Below are 22,553 nucleotides of genomic sequence, written 5' to 3' on the forward strand. Positions count from 1 at the left end.
CGCTTCTTCAGCCAGAGGGCGGTGAATCTATGGAATTCATTCCCACGGATTGTGGTGGAGACCATGTCACTGGGTGGATTTAAAGTGGCAGTTAGTAGGTTCATGATCAGTAAGGTTACAGCAGTGGTTCTCAACCTTTTTCTCTCCACTCCCATCCCACTTTAAGTAAATCCTGTGCCATCGGTGCTCTGTGATTAGGAAGGGATTGCTTAAGGTGATATATGGAAGGGAAGGTTGAGAATCATTGCTCTCGTCCCAATTGTTACTGAACTATTTTGCTTGAGAAAAACTGTAATTGGCCCATTTCCTTTGGAAATCTGAAACCAAACCGTGCACATAATGATTTAAACGGTGGTTTTCAACCTTTTTCTTTCCACCCACATATCGCCTTAAGCAATCACTTACTAATCACAGAGCACCGGTGGCTTAGTGATATGTGAGTGGAAAGAAAAAAGTTGAGAACCACTGAGTAACAGGAAGAAGACAGGAGAATGGACTTGAGAGGGAAAAATAAATCTACCCTGATTCAAATGCTGGAGCACACTTGATGCACTCCATGGCTCAATTCTGCTCCTGTATCTTACAGTGAACCTACAGTGGGAATTTAAAAAGGCTTCACTAAGCATTCCAGAACTTACTTTGTGTTCTGGCCAACCAGCTCGTTCTGCTTCCTGTGGAAGGTAAGTCCTTCAGCGAGGAACCCATGCAAACAGGAGGGCCAGGATGTGGTCACTACCACTCTTCCACATAAAACCGTGTCAAGGAAGTGATCAAGCCGATGTTAACAAAGAAGCAAAAAGGTCAGAATAAAGCTTGAGGCATGAATGGAAAATCCGAGCCGAGGCATCGAATGACAAACAAGGAAAGGATAATATTACAGCATGAAAATAATGGGAGATTAACATGGGACGGCGAGGAAAGAGCAAGATGGGAATCATCCTTTTTTCATGCATGTGTAGCGGCACTACAAGTTCCAGCTAACCAGCTGCCGAACGTCATGACCCAGTGACGTCATTGGGGTGTGTGGCGCGGCATTTTAAAAAAGGTTGCATGCGTCTGTAAAGTAAACAATTTTGTTTGAACTTCCTCTCAACTGCAGCTCATTACTCTCTCTTCTCGAATTACCCACTGTGACATCAGTGGCTACAATTGGTGACCCCGACAGTCCCAAAACAATATTTTGGACCAGCGATGGACAGCGCCGCATTATCCCTAAAACTGCCTGTCTTCTGAATGTTGCAATCTGACATCTGGTTCAGACAGGCAGAGGCACAATTCTACATCAGAAAAATAGAGATAGAAGTCACTAAGTATTACCGTGTGGTGAGCACCTTGGACTAGGACACAGCCGCCCGTGTTGTGGATTTCCTTCAGGAACCACCACCTCACAGCGAGCATAAGGTGCTGAAAGAACTCCCCCTGCGTATTTACAGGCTGTCCCTGAGAGAACGAGCTGCGCAGCTCCTCTACATCAATGGCCTGGGAGACCGCGCCCCACTGGCAGATGGGGACAAGCCATGTTTGCTCTTTGAACAGCTATTTCTAGAGTATTTGCCAATAGACATCCACCTCATGTTATCCAACAAGGATTTCAGCGACCCTCAAGCAGTGGCTGCATAGGCTGACATCCTGTGGGCTGTGAAACAGCAGGGTGTGAAGCCCATTGAAATAAATGCTGTGTCACACCCCAAGGCACCAAACCTTCGAGTCCTAATGAAGTTAACACGGTCTCAATCAGACAGACGTGACTTAGAGTCTAGCAGCTGGTGCTTCTATCACCCAAAGTTGGGGCGCTGGTGCTCCTTGTGGTTTCTCTGGAAATGCCCAGGCCAACCGTTGATAATGGCTATGACAACTGGCCACTGAAACAGCTTCATGTCTGGGATGAGCTCTCGGGGTGAAAATTCCTCATGGACACTGATTCAGAGGTTAGGGTCCTTCCTCCTTCAGGGTTCGACATGTACCAGAGGAGAAGGTTCCGACGTCATGGCTGTAAATGATCGCACCATCCATACGTACTTGACAAGAACTGTGGCTGTGAAATTCAACGGCAGCAAGTTTACATGGAGGTTCACGGCCACTGCAGATTTCCTCTTTACCCAATCCCTTATGGTGGACCTGAAAGGACGCTGCTTGGTAAACAGCACGACTTTTCAAACCTTCCTCCTTGGAGATTCAAGGTTACCTGCCCTGCATTTATACGTCTTTGAATGTACGAAGAACGAATTTGCAAGAATCCTCGAAGATTTTTCTGACGTCGTCACTCCCCAGTTCTCCACTGTAAAACATGCTGTGAGCCATCATTTTTTGACCCAAGGACCACCTGTACACGCCAGGGCCCGCTGCCTGCTGCCTGAAAAGTTGCACCTTATGAAGCAGGAGTTTGCTAAAATGGAAGAATTAGGCATTATACGCAGGTCCGATAGCCCATGGACGTCACCGTTGCATATAGTGCCCAAAGCCATGGGAGGCTGGAGACCCTGCGGTGATTACAGATGCCTAAATGACGCAACAACAGCAGAAGACTATCCTGTTCCCCACATATAAGACTTTACAGCAAATCTTTACGGGGCCAGGATTTTCTCAAAAATAGATTTGGTGTGTGGTTACCTGCGAACACAGAAGATGTGCCTAAGACAGCAATTGTAATGCTGTTCGGCTTATTTGTAATAGTAAACATGAAATTGTAAACATGAAATGGTTTCAAGATAATTTTGGCACAGCCCATCTCAATACAGCAAATAAAGCTGTGTTGGCCTGTTTGAATAGAATCCAAAATAATGTATTTAGTTAAGATTTTATTCTATACTTTGAGCTACTTTGTTCTTTGTTGTTCCATTAAATAAAACAGCAATGACTATTTCTTATTTTTATGTGATGCAATGTCAAAATAAATTAATACCAATAACACCCATTAATTCACAGATTATTATTATTGTTAATGTGGCTGAAAATGGTTATAAATCAAAACTCATTCAATAACAAAGCTAGTTCACAAACTATCCACATGCTTAATGTGAAAATATTCACATGTAGCACAGTTTCGTAGGATACAAAATATTTGACATAAAACTGCAAAGAATAACAGCACAATAACATACACATTTAAGTCACTCAGTATTTTTTTCTCCCTCATACTTACCCATTCTTTGTAAACTCAAGTCCACACAACTGTTCGTTTTGAAGTACAAATGCCACCATTTGATCAAAGTTTGAAAGCAGTTTGAATTTAATTTTTTCTTGCACGGAAAATTTGAAATCATTGAACTGTCTAGTACAGTACTTTCACCTAGAAATATTGTCTTGTGCAAAGTGTGGAAAGGGGACACACACACACACACACACACACACACACACACACACACACACACACACACACACACACACACACACACACACACACACACACACACATGAGGGGTCAAAGTCGATGACTGATTTATTGCACGAGCAGCTCTGCTAATATTCACTCTGCACCGCCGAAGACAGGAGTGACGTCATGGCAGCACCGATCTCCGATTGAGCAGCATTCCTGCCATTGCTCATAATTTCCCACGGTGCAGGTGATCACCTGGGATGAAGGTTGTTGGTCTCCAGAGGATCTGCGTGGTCGCTGCATTCATTGGCCATTTTGTGTACCGGGTTGTATCCCAGTTAGCAGGCCGCTACAAGACACCCCCTGGAATTGACGATCAGAGCACTGTCCACTACTTTCAGTGGTCTACCTCTCAGTCACGGGGCTATGTGGAGACTGGTTGGCTGATATGCTGGTTTGAGGAGGTCAACCATGAAAGTCTCATCCTTACCGCAGATATCCAGCACAATTGTCGACCCGTTGTACATGACTACTTTATATGGCCCCTCATATGGCCATTGCAGAGGTGTCTGGTGTGTCCCCCTCCTCTGAATGAAAATGTACTCACAGGTCGTTAAATCTTTGGGGATGCAGGCTTTGGCCTGGCCATGCAGCAGGGAGGGTAAAATGGCCAGCCTTTCCCTTAGCTTAGTCAATGAGGCCATGGGGTCCTCTGGGTCCTTGGTGGTGGCCAAGAACTCCCTCAGTATCATCTCAGCTGTGTGGACATCTCAGCTTTTGAAGTCCATTTTCGGTGCAGTGCAGATCCCCTGGAGGACCCAGGGTAACTCATCCGCCCAGTTTGTCCTCTTGAGTTGAGCCATCAAGGCCACTATTAAATGCATGTGGAACTGGTCCCCCAACCCATTGGCCTAAGGTGGTAAGCCATGGTATGGTGATAAGGCCAGTGCTGCCCAGATCCATGAAGTTAACTGTGTACCTCTGTTGGAGGTCACATGCTCCAAGACTCCAAACCTCGACACCCAGGTGTTAATCAGTTCCCTGGCGCAGGTCTTGGTCATTGTATTGCCCAGTGGGACCACCTCCAGCCACCTCATGTCAACTATGGTAAAGAGATATTCACTCCACGGGAGACCAATAGTGGCCCTACAATGTCAATAAGGATGTGGCTGAACTGAAGTCGCGCTGGCTTGAAAACCTGGTGGCGCCTTGACATGCATCTGTAGAACTTTCAGGTCTTGGCTCATTGACTGGTCTGTTTACGGAGGCCATGCCAGACATATCTACTGGCCATCATTTTAACAGAAATCCTGATGGCTAGGTGCGCTAGGTTGTGCACTGCATCAAAGACCTGCTGCCTCCACGCTGCCAACACAATGGGGCAGGGTTTGCCAGTGGAGACGTTGCAGAGGAGTGTCTGGTTGCCAGGACCAATGACGACATCCTCCATCCTGAGCCCGGACACTGCTGTTCTGTTTGCCGGTATCTCAGGTTCCTTCTGCAGTGCTTTGGCTAGGGCGAAACACTCTTCCGCAGAATCGAAGCATGGGGTAAGGCACCACATCCTGTGCGAGGGCTCCCCGATCAATGGCAGGGCGCACTGTCTTCCCCCTGAAAAACTGGCCCTCACCAAAGAGGAAATTAAGAAAATGGAGGAGTTGGGGATAGTACAAAGGTCAGACAGCCACTGTGCCTCCCCCCTGCACATAGTCCTGAAGGCAGCAGGAGGGTGGAGGCTGTGTGGTGATTACCAATGCCTCAATGAGGCCAGCACACTGGATCATATCCAGTATTTTACCCCCTAACTTACAAGGGGCTGCCTGTCCCGCATCGGACTTGTCAGCCACAAACGAGCCTGCAGCTGACGTGGACGTTTTACCCCCTCCATAAATCTTCGTCCGTGAAGCCAAGCCAAAGAGAGACAAGGGGCACAGTTGTTTTCAAAGGTCGATTTAATCAGGGGTTATCATCAAATCCTAGTGCAAGGACGTACCCAAAACTACCATATTCACCTCTTTGGTCTGTTCAAATTCATGAGGATGCCCTTCAGCCTTAAGAACACAGCTCAGATTTTTCAACGATTGATGGACTCAGTAGGCTGCGACCTCCCATTCGCATTCATCTACTTGTTCGATATCCTTATTGCCAGCCACACATGGTCCATCTCAAACAACTATTCACCTGCCTGTAGGAATTCGGCCAAGTGTCAGTTCAGATGGGACACAATTGACTTCCTGGGGCATCAGATCAACAAGTACAGGGTGAAACGACTGCTCGAGAAGGTGAAGGTTTCCCAGCTGTTCACGAGACCTTGCACTGTGAAGGGGCTGTGGAAGTTCGCCGGTATGATTAACTTCTGCCATCAATTCATACCAGCAGCAGCTTGGATCATGTGCCACCATTTACACTTATGGCAGGGAAAAATAAAGACATTACCTGGGTCAAGGAGGCCTCAAAGACATTCCAGAAGACTAAGGACACTCTGGTTAGTGCCACCCTTCTGGTTCACCCCAGGCCGGAGGTGCCGACTGTCCACATGGTGGACTCCTTCAGCACAGTGGTCGGAGGGGTCCTTGAACAGCTGATTGGAAACCGCTGGCCTTCCTTAGCAGGCACTTCTGGCCACCACTGCTTTGACTGGGACCGATTGGTGCTGTACCTGGTGGGCAGGCACTTCTGGTACTTTCTGGAAGGCAGACAATTCAAGGTCTTCATAGACCACAAACCACTAACCTTCGCCTTCGAAAAAGTGTCTGACCCGTGATCAGCCAGGCAGCAAAGGCACTTTTCCTATATGTCCAAATTCACCACAGACATCCAGCACATCACTGGCAGGAAAAACATGGTGCCTGATGCACTTTCCCTTCCCTCCATCAGATTCGTCCATGTCCTATCCTAGGGTACAGACTATTCAGCCCTAGCCAGGGCACAACACGACAACCATGAGATCCTGGCATACAAAACAGTGCTTTCTGGGATGTGGCTGGAGGATGTTGTCATCACCCCCGGGAACCAGATACTTCTCTGCGACTTCTCCACCTATCATGCCAGCTGCAATGGAGACAGCAGGTCTTTGACGCAGTGCACAACTTGGTGCATCCAGTCATCAGAACTACGGTAAAGATGGTGGTCAACAGGTTCATCTGCCATGAGCTCCACAAGCAGGTCAGTCAGTGACCCAAGGCCTGCACGCTCTGGCAGGCGCCCAAGGTACAAACTCACACTAAAGCACCTTCCCTGACTTCTGAGTCAATGCAGAGTAGGTTCAACCACATTCACATCGTGGGGCCGCTACCAGTTTCCTGAGGGGTGAGGTATCTCCTCACTATGGTTGACTGCTCTAACAGGTGGCTGGAGACAGTCCTGATGGCTGACACGACCACAGAGACCAATGCCAGAACACTGGGTGTCCAGGTTCAGGGTCCAGAAACATTTTACCTCCAATGGGAGCGTAGTTTACCTCAGAGCTCTGGTCAGGACTGGTCAAACTGTTGGGAACCTAACTCCACCACACAACGGCATATCACCCGTAGGTCAACTTGTTGATAAAATCAGTTCCACAGACACTTAATATGGCCCGGCTCAAGGGGCCCAACTGGGCAAATGAACTGCCTTAGGCTCTTCCGCCCCAAAAGAGGACTAATGCCTCTGCAGCAGAAATGGTCTATGGTGGAGTTCTTGGTTGCTGCCAAGGATTCAGAAACCCCCATGGTTGCACTGAAAAGCTGAGGGTAAGACTGGATACCCCAGCCCCTCCACACCCGCCACTACACGGCCAGCCCAAATCTTTCATTGCCCAAGGGATGAATATATTTTTATGCAAAGGGGAGTGAACCAGGCACCCCTGAAATTGCCATACAAGTGGCCTTACAGAGTCGTCACATGCAATTGGTCCACGTCTGTATTGGACATTGCCAACAAAGTGGAAACCTTTACCCTCAACCTCCTGAAACTGGCCCATATAGATATTATCCAGCCAGTGGAGACTCAGCCCCATGACGCAGAGTTAGGCTGCCCAAAGCAGCGCTGGGCACTCCAATCACTGGTTCCAGGGAGGGGGGATTGGGGGCGGGAAGTGGAGGGGTTGTGGGTCATGAAACGAGTCGTGACCCGGCTCTCAAGATGGCTGGCGTACTTGGCTATCACGAGATCCTCGCAGGGACCAACAGCCATCGCTCCGCGTGACCTCCCATATGGCGGTAGACAACAGGTTAACAGCAGGAACTTAAATCAGAGACCAAAGCTGCGATGACATCACTCCTGTTGTCAGAGGCAGAGAGTGAATATAAACAGAGCTGGGAGAGTAATAAATCAGTCTTCAACCTTGACATGTTCTTATTCTACACTTCGCCTACTCCACAGGCTACAGTCATACTAATGAATTCTTGTAACCCTTCACCTTGAGGGTTTAGTGAAATGCCAAACGTCCTCCACTTTTTCGGGCGGAGGCTTCACTCCGTTTTCATCCGATACCCCAGAAACTCAATCATTTCCAACACAAACTGGCACTTAGTAGGGTTTATAGTCAGCCCAAATTCCTGGAGCCGGCTGCACATTTGCCTCAGGTTGGCCGCGTGCTCCATGTTCTTGCAGCTGGCGATGAGAATATTATCCAAATTGATGAACGTGAATAGGAGATCCCAACCCACCACATCCATCAGCCTCTGGAAGGTCTGGGCTGCATTTTCAAGTCCAAAGGGCATTCTCAGGAATTCAAATAGTAGAAAAGGAGTAATGATGGCAGTTTTGGGGATGTCATCAAGATGGACCGGGATCTGATGATAGCCCCTGATGAGATTGACTTTGAAAAAACTCGTGCCCCTTCTAAGTTAACAGTAAAGTCTTGAGTATGGGGCAAAGGGTATCTGTCCAATGTGGTGGCCTCGTTGAGGCGGCGATAGTCACCACATGGCCCCCACCCTCCTGCTGCCTTTGGAACCATGTGCAGAGGGAGGCCTATGGGCTGTCAGAATGTTGCACTATCCTCAGCTCTTCCAGTTTTTTAAACTCCCCCTTAGCAAGTGTAAGTTTCTCATGGGGGAGGTGGCATGCCCTGCTGTGGAGCGGGGAGCCCTCAGTGATGATATGGTACCTGCCCCATGCTTCGGCTCAGCGGTGGAAAACTGTGGCACTATGATTGAAGGGAACTCTGCTAGGATCCGCATGAATGCGTGGTCGGATAGAGTAACAGGTAACTTGGCTTCTCCCAGGGGTGTGGTTTAAAAAGTCCTGGCATGCACCAAGCGCTGCCCTTTAGGTCCACCAGCAGGCAGTGGGTTCACAGGAAATCTGCTCCCAGGAGCGGTTGCGCCACTGTCGCAATGGTGAATGTCCACGTGAACTGGTTGTTGCCAGAACGAAGAGGGGTGGTACAGAAGTCGAATGTTCATATGGTGGTGCTGTTCGTTGCCCTCAGTGCCAGGCCCAGTTTGCCATTTTGGGTGCTGTAGGCCAAGGGGGTGAGTTCAATTATCTGGGCACCAGTGTTCACGTGGAAGCACCTTCCTGACAGAGAGTCCCCAACGTGGACGAGACTGACACATTGGCCAAACGCAGCAGCCATCAAAGATGACTCTTGTCCATGGTGATTCCCGGAAACGTGCAGGTTGGGCGGCATCAACGGGACCCCCATATCCCATCACTGATGATAATAGCAATACTTTTGGATTGGGGGGTCCACTTGTCTCTCTATTTGCTGTGACCATGTTGTCGGCTGTGTGTGGAGAATAGTGATCTACTCCACCGAGGCACCATTTTCTTTCATCACTCTCCAGAACACATCTGCCTGGGCAGCGACTTTCCTGACATCACTGAAGTGCTCGTTGGTGAGCAAGAGTCAGATATCCTTGGGCAGTTGCTCCAGGAAAACCTGTTCAAAGAGGAGGGAATGATGAGGATCTCACTCATGGGGGCAGATAGGGCTCTGTCCTTCAAACTGTCCATGTGCAGCAATCGGGCAGCATGCTCGTGCAGTGAGAGCCAGAAGGTGTAGGTTAATAGGTCCTTGACGGCATTGTATTTGCGTTGGTCCAGAGACTACCATAGGAAATCGATGACCCTTGTTGCCATGTCCGAGTCAAGAGAGCTCAACACCTAGTGGTAACATGTGTCAACTGCAGTGATTTGTTATAAGTGGAATTGAACTTCAACCTGTTCGAACCACATGTGTGGCTGCGACCCCCAGAATGTTGGCAGCTTCAACGAAACTGTGTGGAGAGCTGTTCGTTCCATCATTTTCAGGTCCAAATGCCGGTTGGACCCGTCAGGATCACCATTGTGGCATGCACGCTACCACAAAGTGTGGAAAGAAGATGCACACATGAGGAATCGAAGCTGAAGACGGGAGTGACATCTCAGCAGTGCCGGTCTCCAACTACTCACAGTTTCCCACCATCCAGGTGGTCACCTGGGATGAAGGTCATTGGCCCCCACGGGGTCTGCACGGTCACCATAGTCATCGGCCATTATGTGTACTGGGCCTGGTTAGCGGGCCACTGCAATAGGTTACACATAAGGCATTAACTTGTTTATTGCTAACTGTGACGGCACCATCTGCATTTGCCGGGGAAAACAAAAGCCGACCATTCTTTCACCTCATCTTCAGAAACCTTTCTTCTAAATGTAAACAAAGACGATTTATAAAAGTCAACAGCGAACTTGAATCGACTGTGGCATTTTCTTCACGTTGTTGGCTGAGCAAAAGGTGGCCTTTGTCACTCCATGAAACAGAAACTCCTTTCTGATCTCATTAATTTTGACTCATGAAGTGGATCAGTCGGTGTTGGGCCACTCTTTAGCTGAACCTTGCAGAGTGCAGCCAGTTCATCATGGGCATCACTTAAAACCTGTAAAACTGCTTTGTATGTGACGTTCTTGTGACAGTATGTCATAGGGTCCTTTGGCTTATCTTCTTCAAAGTAAGTAATGAGTGCCTCATAATTTTTTTTACAATTGCCTGCAAAGCCAAGTCTAAATAATTATCTGACTTCATTAAGTGTCTGATTTTCAGAGGCCTTTTGCAATTTCTTTAAATTTGCATATTCTAGATTGTCCTCATCAAAGTTCCAATGTCCCTTATCAACTTGACTTCTTTCCATGCTTCACAAATCTTCACAGTGTGGCTGAACTAAGTGTTGAGTGTCCTGATTCACCCATGCTGCAACACTGTTAACTCTGCCCAACATTACTGACACTCCATCGGACCCAAATATCTCTACTTTATGGAGGTCAAGTTTCTCCTCTTCATAAAACTATTTGATCACTGAAACAATAGAAGAAGCATCGCACGACTTCAGTAGAACTATCCCGTCAATAAAAATGTTTTATACGCAGTCCAATCTTTCAATTTGAAGTACAGAATGAGACCTTTGCTGACAGAGATGTTTAGTTTCATCAACTGTTAATGTGTGAAAATCCACTGATGCTATATCTTGAAACATCTCTTTCTGAACTTGCCGACTCTGGTAATTTGAATGCATCATTTTTGCTACGCCAACTGTCTAGGAGTTCAACATATTTTTCCATACATTCATTAATGTGTTGAACTGAATGTAAAGAGTTATTCATTTTAACAGCTAAAACACGCTGTTGATGAGAACTTTGATCTCCTCTGGGTTTGATCGTTTTCACTCTCTCTCATCTGAACTCTCACATCATTTGTGTATTACTCCTGTAACAGGTCATGATGGGTATTGTTGCCTGAGCTTTTATACACCGTTCAAATGCGAGTAACTTGCCAAGAAGTCGAGTTTCCAAATATCACCCCACTTCTTTCCACAAGCAAATTCTCCAGCAACTTTCCTATTGCAACAATACAAACTCCAGTTTCCGAATCATACATAAATACTTCTTGCAGCTGAGCATTCATGACCTCATGAGTTTCGGTGCAGCAGTTTTGTGTTAAAAACCAATCAACTTCAAACAAACGCAGTTCTTTTGTATTTTATGTCCTTCGCTTCTTTGGAATTCGACATGGTGAATCAATATTTTTTTCAATTAAAAACTCTGTAAGCTAACTATAGAATTTGGAACAGATCTTCGAAAACTTTATGATATGAAAGCTGTCCTCCAAGCATGGCTGCAGCTGTACGACTGGAACAGGAAAGGTGAGGAGACGTAAATTAGTGATATGCAAATGTGGTATTTGAAAAACCGACTAATTAGTTAACAGAAACAGCTAAGAGATTATTTTCAATAAGTATATATTGTTAATTATTATATTATGAAAGGTAACCTTCTGTGCACACATTAATTTCCTTTGTGCACTGGTTGCAAAACGTGCATCTGCGCACAGCTTTGAGGGAACAGTGACCCCCTGGTATGTTTTAGACAGTGGGAAAAAATTGGAGCCCCCCCCTGGGAAAACCCATGCGGACACGGGGACAATGCGCCAACTCCTGTCAGACAGCATGGGATTTGAACCCCGGTTCCGACAGCTGGCGCTGTAAAGGCATTGCTCTAACCCGCTACGCCAACCGGCACGTCCCACATCAACTCAGGCCTCTCAATGAGAGTGTCTTGAGTTTGGTTTGAAGAAAAGGTCAGCGCAATATCCCAGCGTGAGGTGCATGTAGATTTGGCAGGGCATCACGATGAGTCCACTTGCTTAAAAGAGAACAGAATTGCCAACGACTGACAGCCAAATGTGTTGATGGATCCTTTTCCACATTCCTAAATCATATCACAAATCTCTCAGCAGATGGCAGCATTTCTCTATTCCTGGCTGCTCAGATGGATTTTGCAAGTCCAAGCGAGGTATTTCAAGATTTTAATATTATATGAATGTAATCTTGATATTTCTTTAGAGCACATGCATTGTGCACTCAAAACAGAGAGGATCTTGTACTTTCTTCCACCAAACAAAAAATATTTTAGGAATGTTTTGAATCAAGTTTCGTTCATGCTAAATTGAGAGTACAGAGAGTAGAGATTTCTCCAGGCATTACATTATCTATGCAAATAATAACTGTAAATAATCTATGCACTGTGGGTAAAGTGATCCCCAATCTCGACTTGCAATGGAAAAAGCTGGTGTTCGACTGCTTCACTGAAATGTTTGAATCGCTTCCCCTCAGACCTGCATGGAGAAAGGAATCAATCAGAGAATGGCAGGGAGGAGTGTTGGGTCGGTGGAAACCATCGCGTTTCACAATGGGGTGAAAAGTGGGCTGGATGATAAGCAGTGCAGCTCCACCCAATAAGGTTTGGAGGCATGAATACGCTGTTTAAAGTGAAGCATGCTGGGAGCCCATGCTCTTGACATCTTGTCCCGAGTTGAGGATCTCCTTGAGAATGTCAAAGAGCAGGGGTGCTCTTGTTATTGATCTGTGTGGAAGGTAGCTAGATGTTATTCTTGGATATTAAGTCGGAGGCAGCTGCACGCCAATTGATTATGCGAATCTGCATGCATCATTGGATCAGCTGCAGAACTGCTCTGATCCGAGTGACTGTGGTCACAATGTGTGTCAGGGTTGCAGGTGGGCGATCTTGCTGTAGGACTGCCTGAGCTTCAAGAAGATACCGACTCAGTGGTCCAGAGGGCCTTTGGCTTGCCCATTCCTCTCACAGAGAGAGAGTAGGCCACTGGAAAAAGACCACCTGTCTACTGACCAGCAAGAACAAGAATCACACTCAAATCATCGCCGTGATTTGGACAACACTTGTTTCCAACTCTGTTAAAATGCCCAAAGTGCTGGAGGATCTTAGCAGGAAAAACAGCATCTATGGAAAGGGGGCTAAACAAAATAAATGGCAGAAGTGCAAAAGACAACTACATGATGCAGTTTTTTATTAATATTTTGCAGCTTGGAGAGTGTACGTTAAATATGTATCAGTTGTAGCATTTTAATGTGTCTATTGAATTATGTAAATGAGGTAATGGCACTGCTGGAAACCCAAACCATATAACCATATAACAATTACAGTATGAAAACAAGCCATCTTGGCCCCTCTACTCCGCATCGATTTAAATGAACACCACTACTCCCACCTACCTGCTCTCTGCTCATCACCCTCCAATCCCCCTCACATCCATATACTTATCTAACCTCCTCTTAAATGACAAAATTGACCCTGCTGCAACCACCTCTTCGGAAGGTCATTTCACTCAGCCACCACTCTCTGAGTGAAGAAGCTCCCTCTCATGTTACTTCTAAACTTTTGCCCACTACCCCTTAACTTATGATCCAATCCCACCTACCCTCAAGGGGAAGAGCCTATTCACATCTATTCCCCTCATAATTTTAATACCTCTATCAAATCCCCCCTTAACTTCCTATGCTACAATGAATAAAGACCCAGTCAACTCAATCTTTCTTTGTATTCTAGATACTGCAATCCAGGCAACGTTTTAGTAAATCTTCTCTGCACCCTCTCTACCTTATTGATATCCTTCCTCTAATTTGGGGACCAGAACTGCACACAGTATTCCATATTTGGCCTCACCAATGCCTTGAACAGTCTCAATGTCACCTCCCAGCTCCTATAACATGTACTCCTAGTCTGTTTAATGTCTGGAATGTCCAGGAGTCTCGCTCCATGTTTCAAGGCAGCTTCTCGGTGCACACAGCTCCACAGGGGCACTGCCGTTGGGGGCATTGACGTCGGCCTTTCACTCTGTGAGTGCACAAGCTTCCTGGAATTTGTCAGTCAGCCCAATAGCCCTGAGCACTCTGTTCTTTCTTGAGTCAAGCTGGCAGCTGCTTACATCTGTTTTGTGAGAGCTCAGGATTACTGTGTCATCTCATCTCGCGCGGCTGTTGTTCATACAGGTGCCCATGAGCCACCGCTAATGCAATATTAAACAGATCATTCACATTATTACACCTCTGCTTTGAAATCTTGCTATCAATTACAATTGTGCCAAGCTTCAACAATCAAGTTATTATGACTCATCTCAGAAGAATGAATATTTGTCACAATTTCGGTGTGCGGTAAGTTGATACATTTATGTCACCTTCAATATCCCTTTATTCTGTGGAAGGGAAATGAAGAATGGCATTATGGCAAGACTGGCATCGTGCTCATTTATATTTAATTGAGTCACGTAATTTGGCTGCTCCAAGAATGCAGGCCTACATGATGATACAGAGGTTTAATTATTTGCTCGGTTATTGTCTCCTGAACCAAGATGGAGTGATAATGTTGCTTTTTTTTTGAGCGGTCCAGTTCATACAGAGGTGCAAAGTTACAGGAAGAGATCAGAGCAAAGGCAGGATAGAAACTGTCCTTGAATTTGGTAATATATGATTTCACGTCTTCCCAATGGGAATGTAGGAAGGATGTAACGGATTTGTGTTAATCTTTAAAGTTAATTTTTTTAGTTATAAAATACATATTTCTTAGTAAAGTAAGTTATTTTTGTATATGTATTTTTAGTAAGTTAGTTGTGGGCTGGTACAGGGTCACACACAGATCACATGTGCAGAAACACCATTGCCATAAGAGAAAGAGTTCGGATGGAGTCAAACTGTCCAAACAAACCCATAAAACTGAAGAAGTGTTCTTAATTGAAACTCAAGTACCAGATGTGGTCTTTAAAAGCTATTTTTATGTACAATCAACATCACACTGGTAGCTGTTTCAAAGCTCAAATATCATTCGGGATAACCTGTGTAGACTTTCCAGAACCAAACCACTGGAACAGAGATGAGGTCAGAGATATTATGGTTTTGAAGAAAGGCAAGAGAAATTAAACAAAAACTGTGGTGATGTCATGTCACATTATGCCAGAGAACTATATACTGAAGGCAGAGAGATAATTTGAATCAGAAGATTGAAGACTTGAAGAATGAAGACTAAAGACTGAAGACTTAAGAAACTTGACATCTGGAAAGACCAAATTGAGACAGTAATCTCCAGAAAAAGAGACTTCTTGTTCTGCATTGTATTATCCTTATCATAGATATACACAACATAAGTGGCTTTTAAATAAGTAAGATGACTTCTGACTGCTCTTTTGAGAAAAGAGAGGCAGCCTCATTTGTACCCAGAAGGTGGTCACTCATGTTTAAGAAATAATTGAGGATTGCAGTTCCACAGCCCTAATACGAAAGAGGGAAACTTTTGAAAACACACATGAAGAATATCACTCTGAAAGGCAGTTCATCAAAAGACTTGTGAGTTTAAAGAGATATGTTTAATAATGCTTCATAATTACTTCTGAACCACAATTTTAAAAGATCCTGAAGTTCAACAAGAATCAACTTTAATCCGCACACACACGTTTATATTTGCGCATAGTAGGGTTAAATTTGGAGATAAGTTTAGAATGAAGTAAGAAATGTTATGTTATTAATAGTTTAATATAACTATTATTTTGAATTTACCAGTGTCTGGTGAATTTTCCATTGCTGTTCCTTTGTTAGTACTAATAAGGTTTATTCATTCATAACATGGGTCTTTTAATATCTTGATGCAGTGGGTGGTATAGATGGAGTTAATGGAGGGGTGGGGATGCGTGAAATTGCACAACCCTCTGCAGTTTCTTGTGGTCTTGGGAAGAGCCATTCCCATCCAACACACTGATCCGCCTTGACAGGATATTTTGAAAGGTGCTCCTGTACAAATTGGTGACACAACAAATTCCCTAACAGTATCTGAAGAAGTAGAGGCATTGGTTCAGCATGGATGGTGGAGCAGGACAAGTCACGAGAAACAACTCCCCAAACACCACCCAGGTAAACTACTTTGACCTTCTCTTTGGCTCACTGCCACATGGGTGATCCTGAAACTCACTCTCCTCCTCCCGAAGAAGGTAAATACGTGAATGCGACAAGACATTTACTCCAAGGATTTTCATACTGTGTCCACCTCATTCTGGTTAATATGAAATGAGCACCAAGACATTTCTGAAAATCTACAACCAGATCTTTAGTCCAGCTGACATTAAAGGAGAGGCTGTGGTCCTGGCACCAAGCCATTAGTCACTTTGTCTCCCTTCTATATTCCAAGTTGTTGTTCTGAGAGATTCTGTCCATGTGGTGGTGTCTTCTGTGAATTCAAAGTTAGAGCGGTGTTTGGCCATTGGAGCCATAGCATTTGTGGGCTCAGGACTACAGCAGAGTGCTCAGAACTCCATCTTGTGGCATCCGATGAGGATGATTGTGGATGATTACGTTGAGGATGATTGTCCTGTGACCAATTCTAGTCGATTATACCTTGTTTCAAAATTCTTGACTCCAAGGTACAAGGGTATGCATTCCTTATTAAAAACCATGAGCACCAGGCAATGTCAAATTCCATGAAGTGGTGTTTCATCTGTATACCAAATGTTACGTTTTAATTCCTGTCAGGAATTGTTCCTTTTCTCCTCTATCAGCAAAATAAACCCAGCATTCATAGATCTGAAAGTTTAGTTCTTCCACCTGATATACTCTCGCATGAGATCTGCCCCCAATCCAGAGGTCGGGCTTTAAATACTAAGGTGGGCACTTCTGATTACATCTTGGCTTTCAATTGAGCAATGTTACGTGAATGCTAGCATCTTGTTTTCTGTTCCTTTTGGGAATCTGAAAAATAAATCATGAGAGCGTGACTTTACACGAGACATACATCCTTTCTACTGCACTGCATTCGAGAAATTGTTATCAACCTTTCCTTCACATTGTTGAGAAACATTCTTGGCCTCCTTGACTGAATTCAACTTCTTTATCTTGTAAGAAAGTAGTTTTCATGGGTAACTCTGTTTCAGGAGGATCCCATTGATTTTGGTACCTTATTTGTTGCTGTGACTTCAACAGGAATCACTTCTTGTTCATCTTCAAGGAAATTATCACTTTGTATTCCCCAAAGTAAAACAAAATGTTGGGAATGGATTAAGCTGATCAGGTTGCATCTTTGGACATGATGAACAAATTTAACATTTTGATCTGATCACCTTCCAGGTATTTCAGGAAGTATTTTCTATTATGTTGATTCATTCCACCTCATTTTATTCCTGTTCTGTTTAATTCTCTCACCATTGGTTTCAATCCCATTGGCTGCCAAGTTTCGTGGATTGGAAAATGAATTTCATTTGAGATTAGGATGACCAAGACAAGACAAAAAATCCATGATGAGTTAAACCGATGATACCATTGATGGAGATAATCTGGTTTAATGAATCCCCACCTGCCTACTCAATCTTCCCTTATCCGCCAGGAACAACCCTGACTTTGTAAGGAAGTGTAGAATAAGAAGAAAGAAGCTGGGAATCAGAGGTGGGGCTTTGGAAAGGCAGAGATAAAAGAATGGCAATAATTGAGGTAAGGATAACTCAAGGATATTGGGAAAGGATAGTGTACAAGGCCATGGGAATGTACCGGAAACAGATAAAAAATTATGCGATAAAATGAGAAGGAAAGTGGAGGTATCTCACATCTCTTTGCAGTGCGATTTCACTGGGGTCCCAGAAAATGGAAATGAAGGAGCATTTATTTAGCCTGCAGCACATGGTAATTCAGGGTAATATAACTGAAATCATAACTACATGCACGTGGGTGGAAGTATTAACATAAAGTTCCCGAAAGGGGATGAAAGCAGTACGATTGTGTCATTTAGGAGGTGTTTTGAAGGACACATGAAATGGAAGACATTCGCCATGTGCAGGCAGAAGAAATTTTGTTTCATCTGGCATCATGTTCAGGGCTGAAGAGCTGGTTCTCACATGAAAGCAGCCAGATTCCAGCTGAGACAGACCAGTGATTAACATGGCTGAGAGGATGTTGTCCTGTTCTGTGTTCCATTCTGCCTGGTTCCATCCGGAATGTTAGATCACTCGGGATCTGAGGAAAGACAGCAGGATGGTTAGAAAATTGGCTTCATGGTAGAAAGATTGTGGATAGTGTCAAATGTTTTTGTAGTTTTCAACAGGGTATAGACCGGATGCAGAGCTGCATGGAGAAGTGTCAGATTAAGTTCAATCTGAATACATGTGAAGTGATGCACTTAAGGTCAAATTAATGGCAGGATTCTTAACAGTGTGGAAGAACAGAGAGGCTTTGAGGTGCAAATACAGAGACCTCTATAAGTTGCCATGCAGCTTGATAGGGTAGATAAGGGTATGCTGACCTTCATTAGATGGGGGAATTGAGCTCAAGAGTCAGGAGGTAATGTCGTAGCTCTATAAAACTCGGGTTTGACCACACTTGGAATATTGTGTTCATTTCTGATCACCTCATTGCAGGAAGGTTGTGGAAGCTTTAGAAGTGGTGCAGGTAAGATTTAACAGGATGCTGCCTGGATTGGAAAAATATGTCCTAAGAGGCAAGATTAACAGTTAGGTCTTTTGTCTTTGGACTGATCTATCCTGGAGCCTCCATGTTGACGTAATCACAAAGAAGGCTCGCCAGTGGCTATACTATGTGAGGAGTTTGAGGAGATTTGGTATGTCACCAAGGTTCAAGATTCAATTTACTATTGTAGTAATAAAACAGTGCCCTATTACATGAAATTCCTTTTTGCCTGCTGCAAGGCAGACAGATCTGCCATCGGCAGAAATTGCCAAAGTGTCTCTTACAGTCAGAGAAAGAGAAGCAAAAGGTAGTCCCTCCAGAGTCACCGAGTGTCTGTAGATTTGCCTCCAGCACTTCCCCAGCCTCCGTAACCACCCAGAGTCCAGTCCAAACCATTGGCAACCCGAGCTCCAGATCCGAACCTCTGACATAATGAGGAACCCTTCAGCACCCTCGGCACCTCCTCACATCCTGGTTCCGAAACCTGGTAACCCTCCTGCAGTCCGCAGCATGGCGCAAGTCTCCCAGCAGCATGCAGCTTCCGTAGGTTCCTCTCCTCAAGTAGCCAGCAGCCCACCACTTGCACTGGCCCTCAGCTGCCCTTTCACTGGTCCACCTCTGTGGTCACAGTCCCCTGGGTCATCTCTTCCATTTCCCTTTGAATACTCAGTGTCTGAACCTTCTGAACTAACCTCCCATGTGGGACCTCGTCAAAGGCTTTACTAAACTCCATGTAGACAACATCCACAGCCCTTCCCTCATATACTTCCTGGAAACTTCCTCAAAAAACTCTTCAAGAACAGATCTGTGCAGAGCTCCACTAGTCACTGACCAGGCAAAATGCTTTCTATCTCCTACAACTCCCTGCTTTCTACACGCAGCCAAGGTTTCATGGATCCCATGCCTCAGGGCTTTCTCAACAATTCTCCCATGGGGGCCTTAGTAAAATCCATATAGCACACATCTACATCCCTACCCTCAATAATTTATTATTTGTTACCTCCCCAAAAAGTTCAATTAGGCTCGTGAGACACAACCTACCTCTCATAAGTCATATCCATGAGAAAACTGAACTTCTCTGAATGCTAATAAATCCTGTCCTTAAGAATCCGCCCCAAGAGTTTGCCCATGATGTAAGACTTGCTAGACTATAATTTCCACAATTCTCCCTATTACCTTTCTTATATCAGGGGACAACATTTCCCCATTCTCCAGTATTCCTCTGGGGCCAAGGCTCCTTGTCAACACCTCAGCAATCTCTTCCTTCTCTTTCCATAGTAATCTGGGGTATAGCTCATCTAGTCCTGGGGATTTATCAATCCTAATGTTTTTAAGAAGATCCAACACTTCCTCAATCTTAATCTCAACATTGTGCAGCGCATAAGGTTGTTCTATTCTGACCTCACCTTGACCAAGGTCATTTTATCTGGTGAATACTGAAGCAAAGTATTCATTCTCCAACCTCCTCCACCTCCAAGCACTTTACCTCTTTTATCCTTGAGTGGCCCCACTGTCATTCTCCTCATTCTTCTGTTCTTCATAGAATGCCTAAGACTTTCCTTCATCCTACTTGCCAGGACTTTCTCATTCCCCACACGAGCTCTCTTAAATTCTTTCTTGACCCATCCTGGCTACTATATAATTTTCATGAGCCCTCTTGTTTTTTGCTTCCTCTATCTAACTGATGCTTTCTTCTTCCTCTTCACCAGCTGCCTTACCTGTCTTTTCAACCATGGTTCCCTTTTCCTACCATATTTTCCCTGCCCCAATGGGACAAACCCATCCAGAACCCCACACAAGGGGTCCCCTGATCATCCTCCACATTACTTCTGTCATTTCTCCCGAGAACATCTGTCCCCAATTCACTCACCCTAGTTCCTGCCTCATCCCGTCACAATTATATCTTCCCTAATTCAACATCTTACCATTTTGTCTGATTCTATCCTTGTCCGCAGCAATACTAAAGCTCAGGGGATTGTGGTCACTATCACCAGAATCTACACCACTGAGGGGTCTGTCACCTGACCAGAATGGCCTCTCCTCCCATTGGCCAGTCCACTTCCTATGTCTGGAATACTTCTTGGGCGCGCCTGACAAATTCAACCCCATCTATTCCTCTTTCAATAGAGGTGTCAATCAATATTTAGAATGTTGAAGTCTCCCATAACAACAACCCGTTTTAGTTTTGATCCATTCCAAAATCTGCCTACTTATCTGTTCCTCGGTGTCCCAAGGGTTATTTGGGGGCCTATAGACCGCTTCTAGTACATTCCCTTCCTATTTCTGACTTCTACCCATGTCAATTCTGTCTACACTCCCTTCACAACATCCTCTCTTTCTGCAGCTGGGATAATATCCCTAACCATTAATGCTACTCCCCCTCCCCTCCTTTAACTCCCATCCTATCCCTTGTAAAGTATCTAAACCTCAGTATTTGCATAAGCCAATCCTGTCCTTGCATCAACCATGTCTCTGTAGCGGTCACAACATCGTCGCTCCATGTACTGGTCTATTTATCTCCCTGATTCCTGATACTCCTTGCATTGAAATAGATGTATTTCCAACCCTCCAACGGATGCCCCAGCCTGTCCTTCCTCACAAAACCCACAACACATTGCATCATCCCTCCCACCTTCTGCCCTCACAATTTGCTTCCCATCCCCCCGCCCAACTAGTTTAAACCCTCCCTAACATTCCTAGCACATCTGGCCAGAAGGATATTGGTCCCCTCCAGTTCAGGTGCAGCTCTGTCCCTGTTGTACAGGTCATACCTTTGCCAGAAGAGATCCCAATGATCAACAAATGTAAGCCCCTGTCCCCTGCAGCAACTCTTCAGCCACACATTCATCTGTCACAATGACCTATTCCTACCTTCGGCAACAATCCCAAGATTAAGGCCCTCCTTTACAGCTTCCTTCCTAACCCACTATATTCCCTGTTCAGGATCTCATCCCTACTTCTATCCATGTCATTGGTACCAACATGGACCACGGCATCTAGCTGATCACCCTCCACTTCAGAAGGCTATGAACTTGATCTATGTTCTCCCTAACCCTGGCACCTGGGAGGCAGCATACCATCTGGGAATCTTGATCTTGTTCACAGAAACTTCAAAGCAAGTCCACCGGGAAATCAGAATCAGGTCATTTTCATGAGCAAGTCATGAAATTTGGTGTTTACAGCAACATCATAATGAAAAAAAACACTCCTATTATAACCATCGTGTGATGTTACTATAAAAACATTTAAAAATTGAAGGAGCAATACCTAAATTTCTGTCTGGGCGCTCTCCAACCAGATGGTATTGACTTCTCTGGTTTCTGCTGGCCCGCTCTTTGTTCTTGTTCTCTTCCCCCCTCCCTCTGTATCCTTCATTCTTCACCCCTTCATTTCACAGAGCCACCCCCTCCTTCTCCTGCTTGCTGTCATCCTCTCCCTCCCTCTCTCTCTCTCTCTCTCATCCACATTACCTCCAGCCTCCACCCCCACCCCTCCACCCACCATTTTATTTGGGCACCTGTCTACATTTTGCTCATACCTTGATCAAGGGCTCAGACCCAAAACGTTAGTCATGTATCCTTGGGCCCTTTTACACAGAAAACCCACTTAATTGGTGTGTGAACGACCTGTCTTTACAGGCAGCTCAGGGCGTTCACATTGAACCAAGAAATGCTAGGTCAGTGCAATCTTTTACATAAGCAAGCCGGCATCCTGGAGTAAAAGGAGGCAAGACCTGCAGCATTACAGCATTGGTGTCCTGTGTGATGTCGCGTTACAGTGTCAGGGTCCTGTGTGATGTAACATTACAGTGTTGGTGTCCTATGTGATGTAGCGTTACAGCACCGTCTTCCTGTGTGATGTAGCGTTACAGTGTCGGGGTCCTGTGTGATGTCGCGTTACAGTGTCAGGGTCCTGTGTGATGTAGCATTACAGCGTCGGTGACCTGTGTGATATAGCGTTACAGCACTGGCTTCCTGTGTGATGTAGCATTACAGCGTCAGCTTCCTGTGTGATGTAGCATTACA

At 45.2% G+C, this 22,553-nt stretch overlaps 1 protein-coding gene and 1 long non-coding RNA gene across 9 annotated transcripts in view; one reads left to right on the forward strand and one right to left on the reverse strand.

Moving 5' to 3' along the window:
• LOC138738963 (limbic system-associated membrane protein-like) overlaps positions 1-22,553 on the forward strand; it is a 1,544,776-nt gene that overhangs the window by 1,497,284 nt on the left and 24,939 nt on the right. Inside the window, exon 10 of one of the 8 annotated variants that reach the window (XM_069890209.1) lies at positions 12,015-12,070. The exons of the other annotated variants lie outside the window; for them this stretch is intronic. Within the exon in view, the coding sequence (XP_069746310.1) occupies positions 12,015-12,070 (56 nt within the window). The remainder of the gene's footprint in view (positions 1-12,014; positions 12,071-22,553) is intronic. 8 annotated transcript variants of the gene reach the window in all.
• Positions 17,711-22,292, reverse strand: LOC138739862 (uncharacterized). Its single transcript, XR_011342491.1, has 2 exons — positions 22,067-22,292; positions 17,711-18,078 (listed from the first exon to the last, which is right to left on the reverse strand). It is a non-coding gene; the product is annotated as an uncharacterized lncRNA (long non-coding RNA).

This window comes from Narcine bancroftii, chromosome 7 (genome assembly GCF_036971445.1).
Source record: "Narcine bancroftii isolate sNarBan1 chromosome 7, sNarBan1.hap1, whole genome shotgun sequence".
Classification (NCBI taxonomy): domain Eukaryota; kingdom Metazoa; phylum Chordata; class Chondrichthyes; order Torpediniformes; family Narcinidae; genus Narcine; species Narcine bancroftii.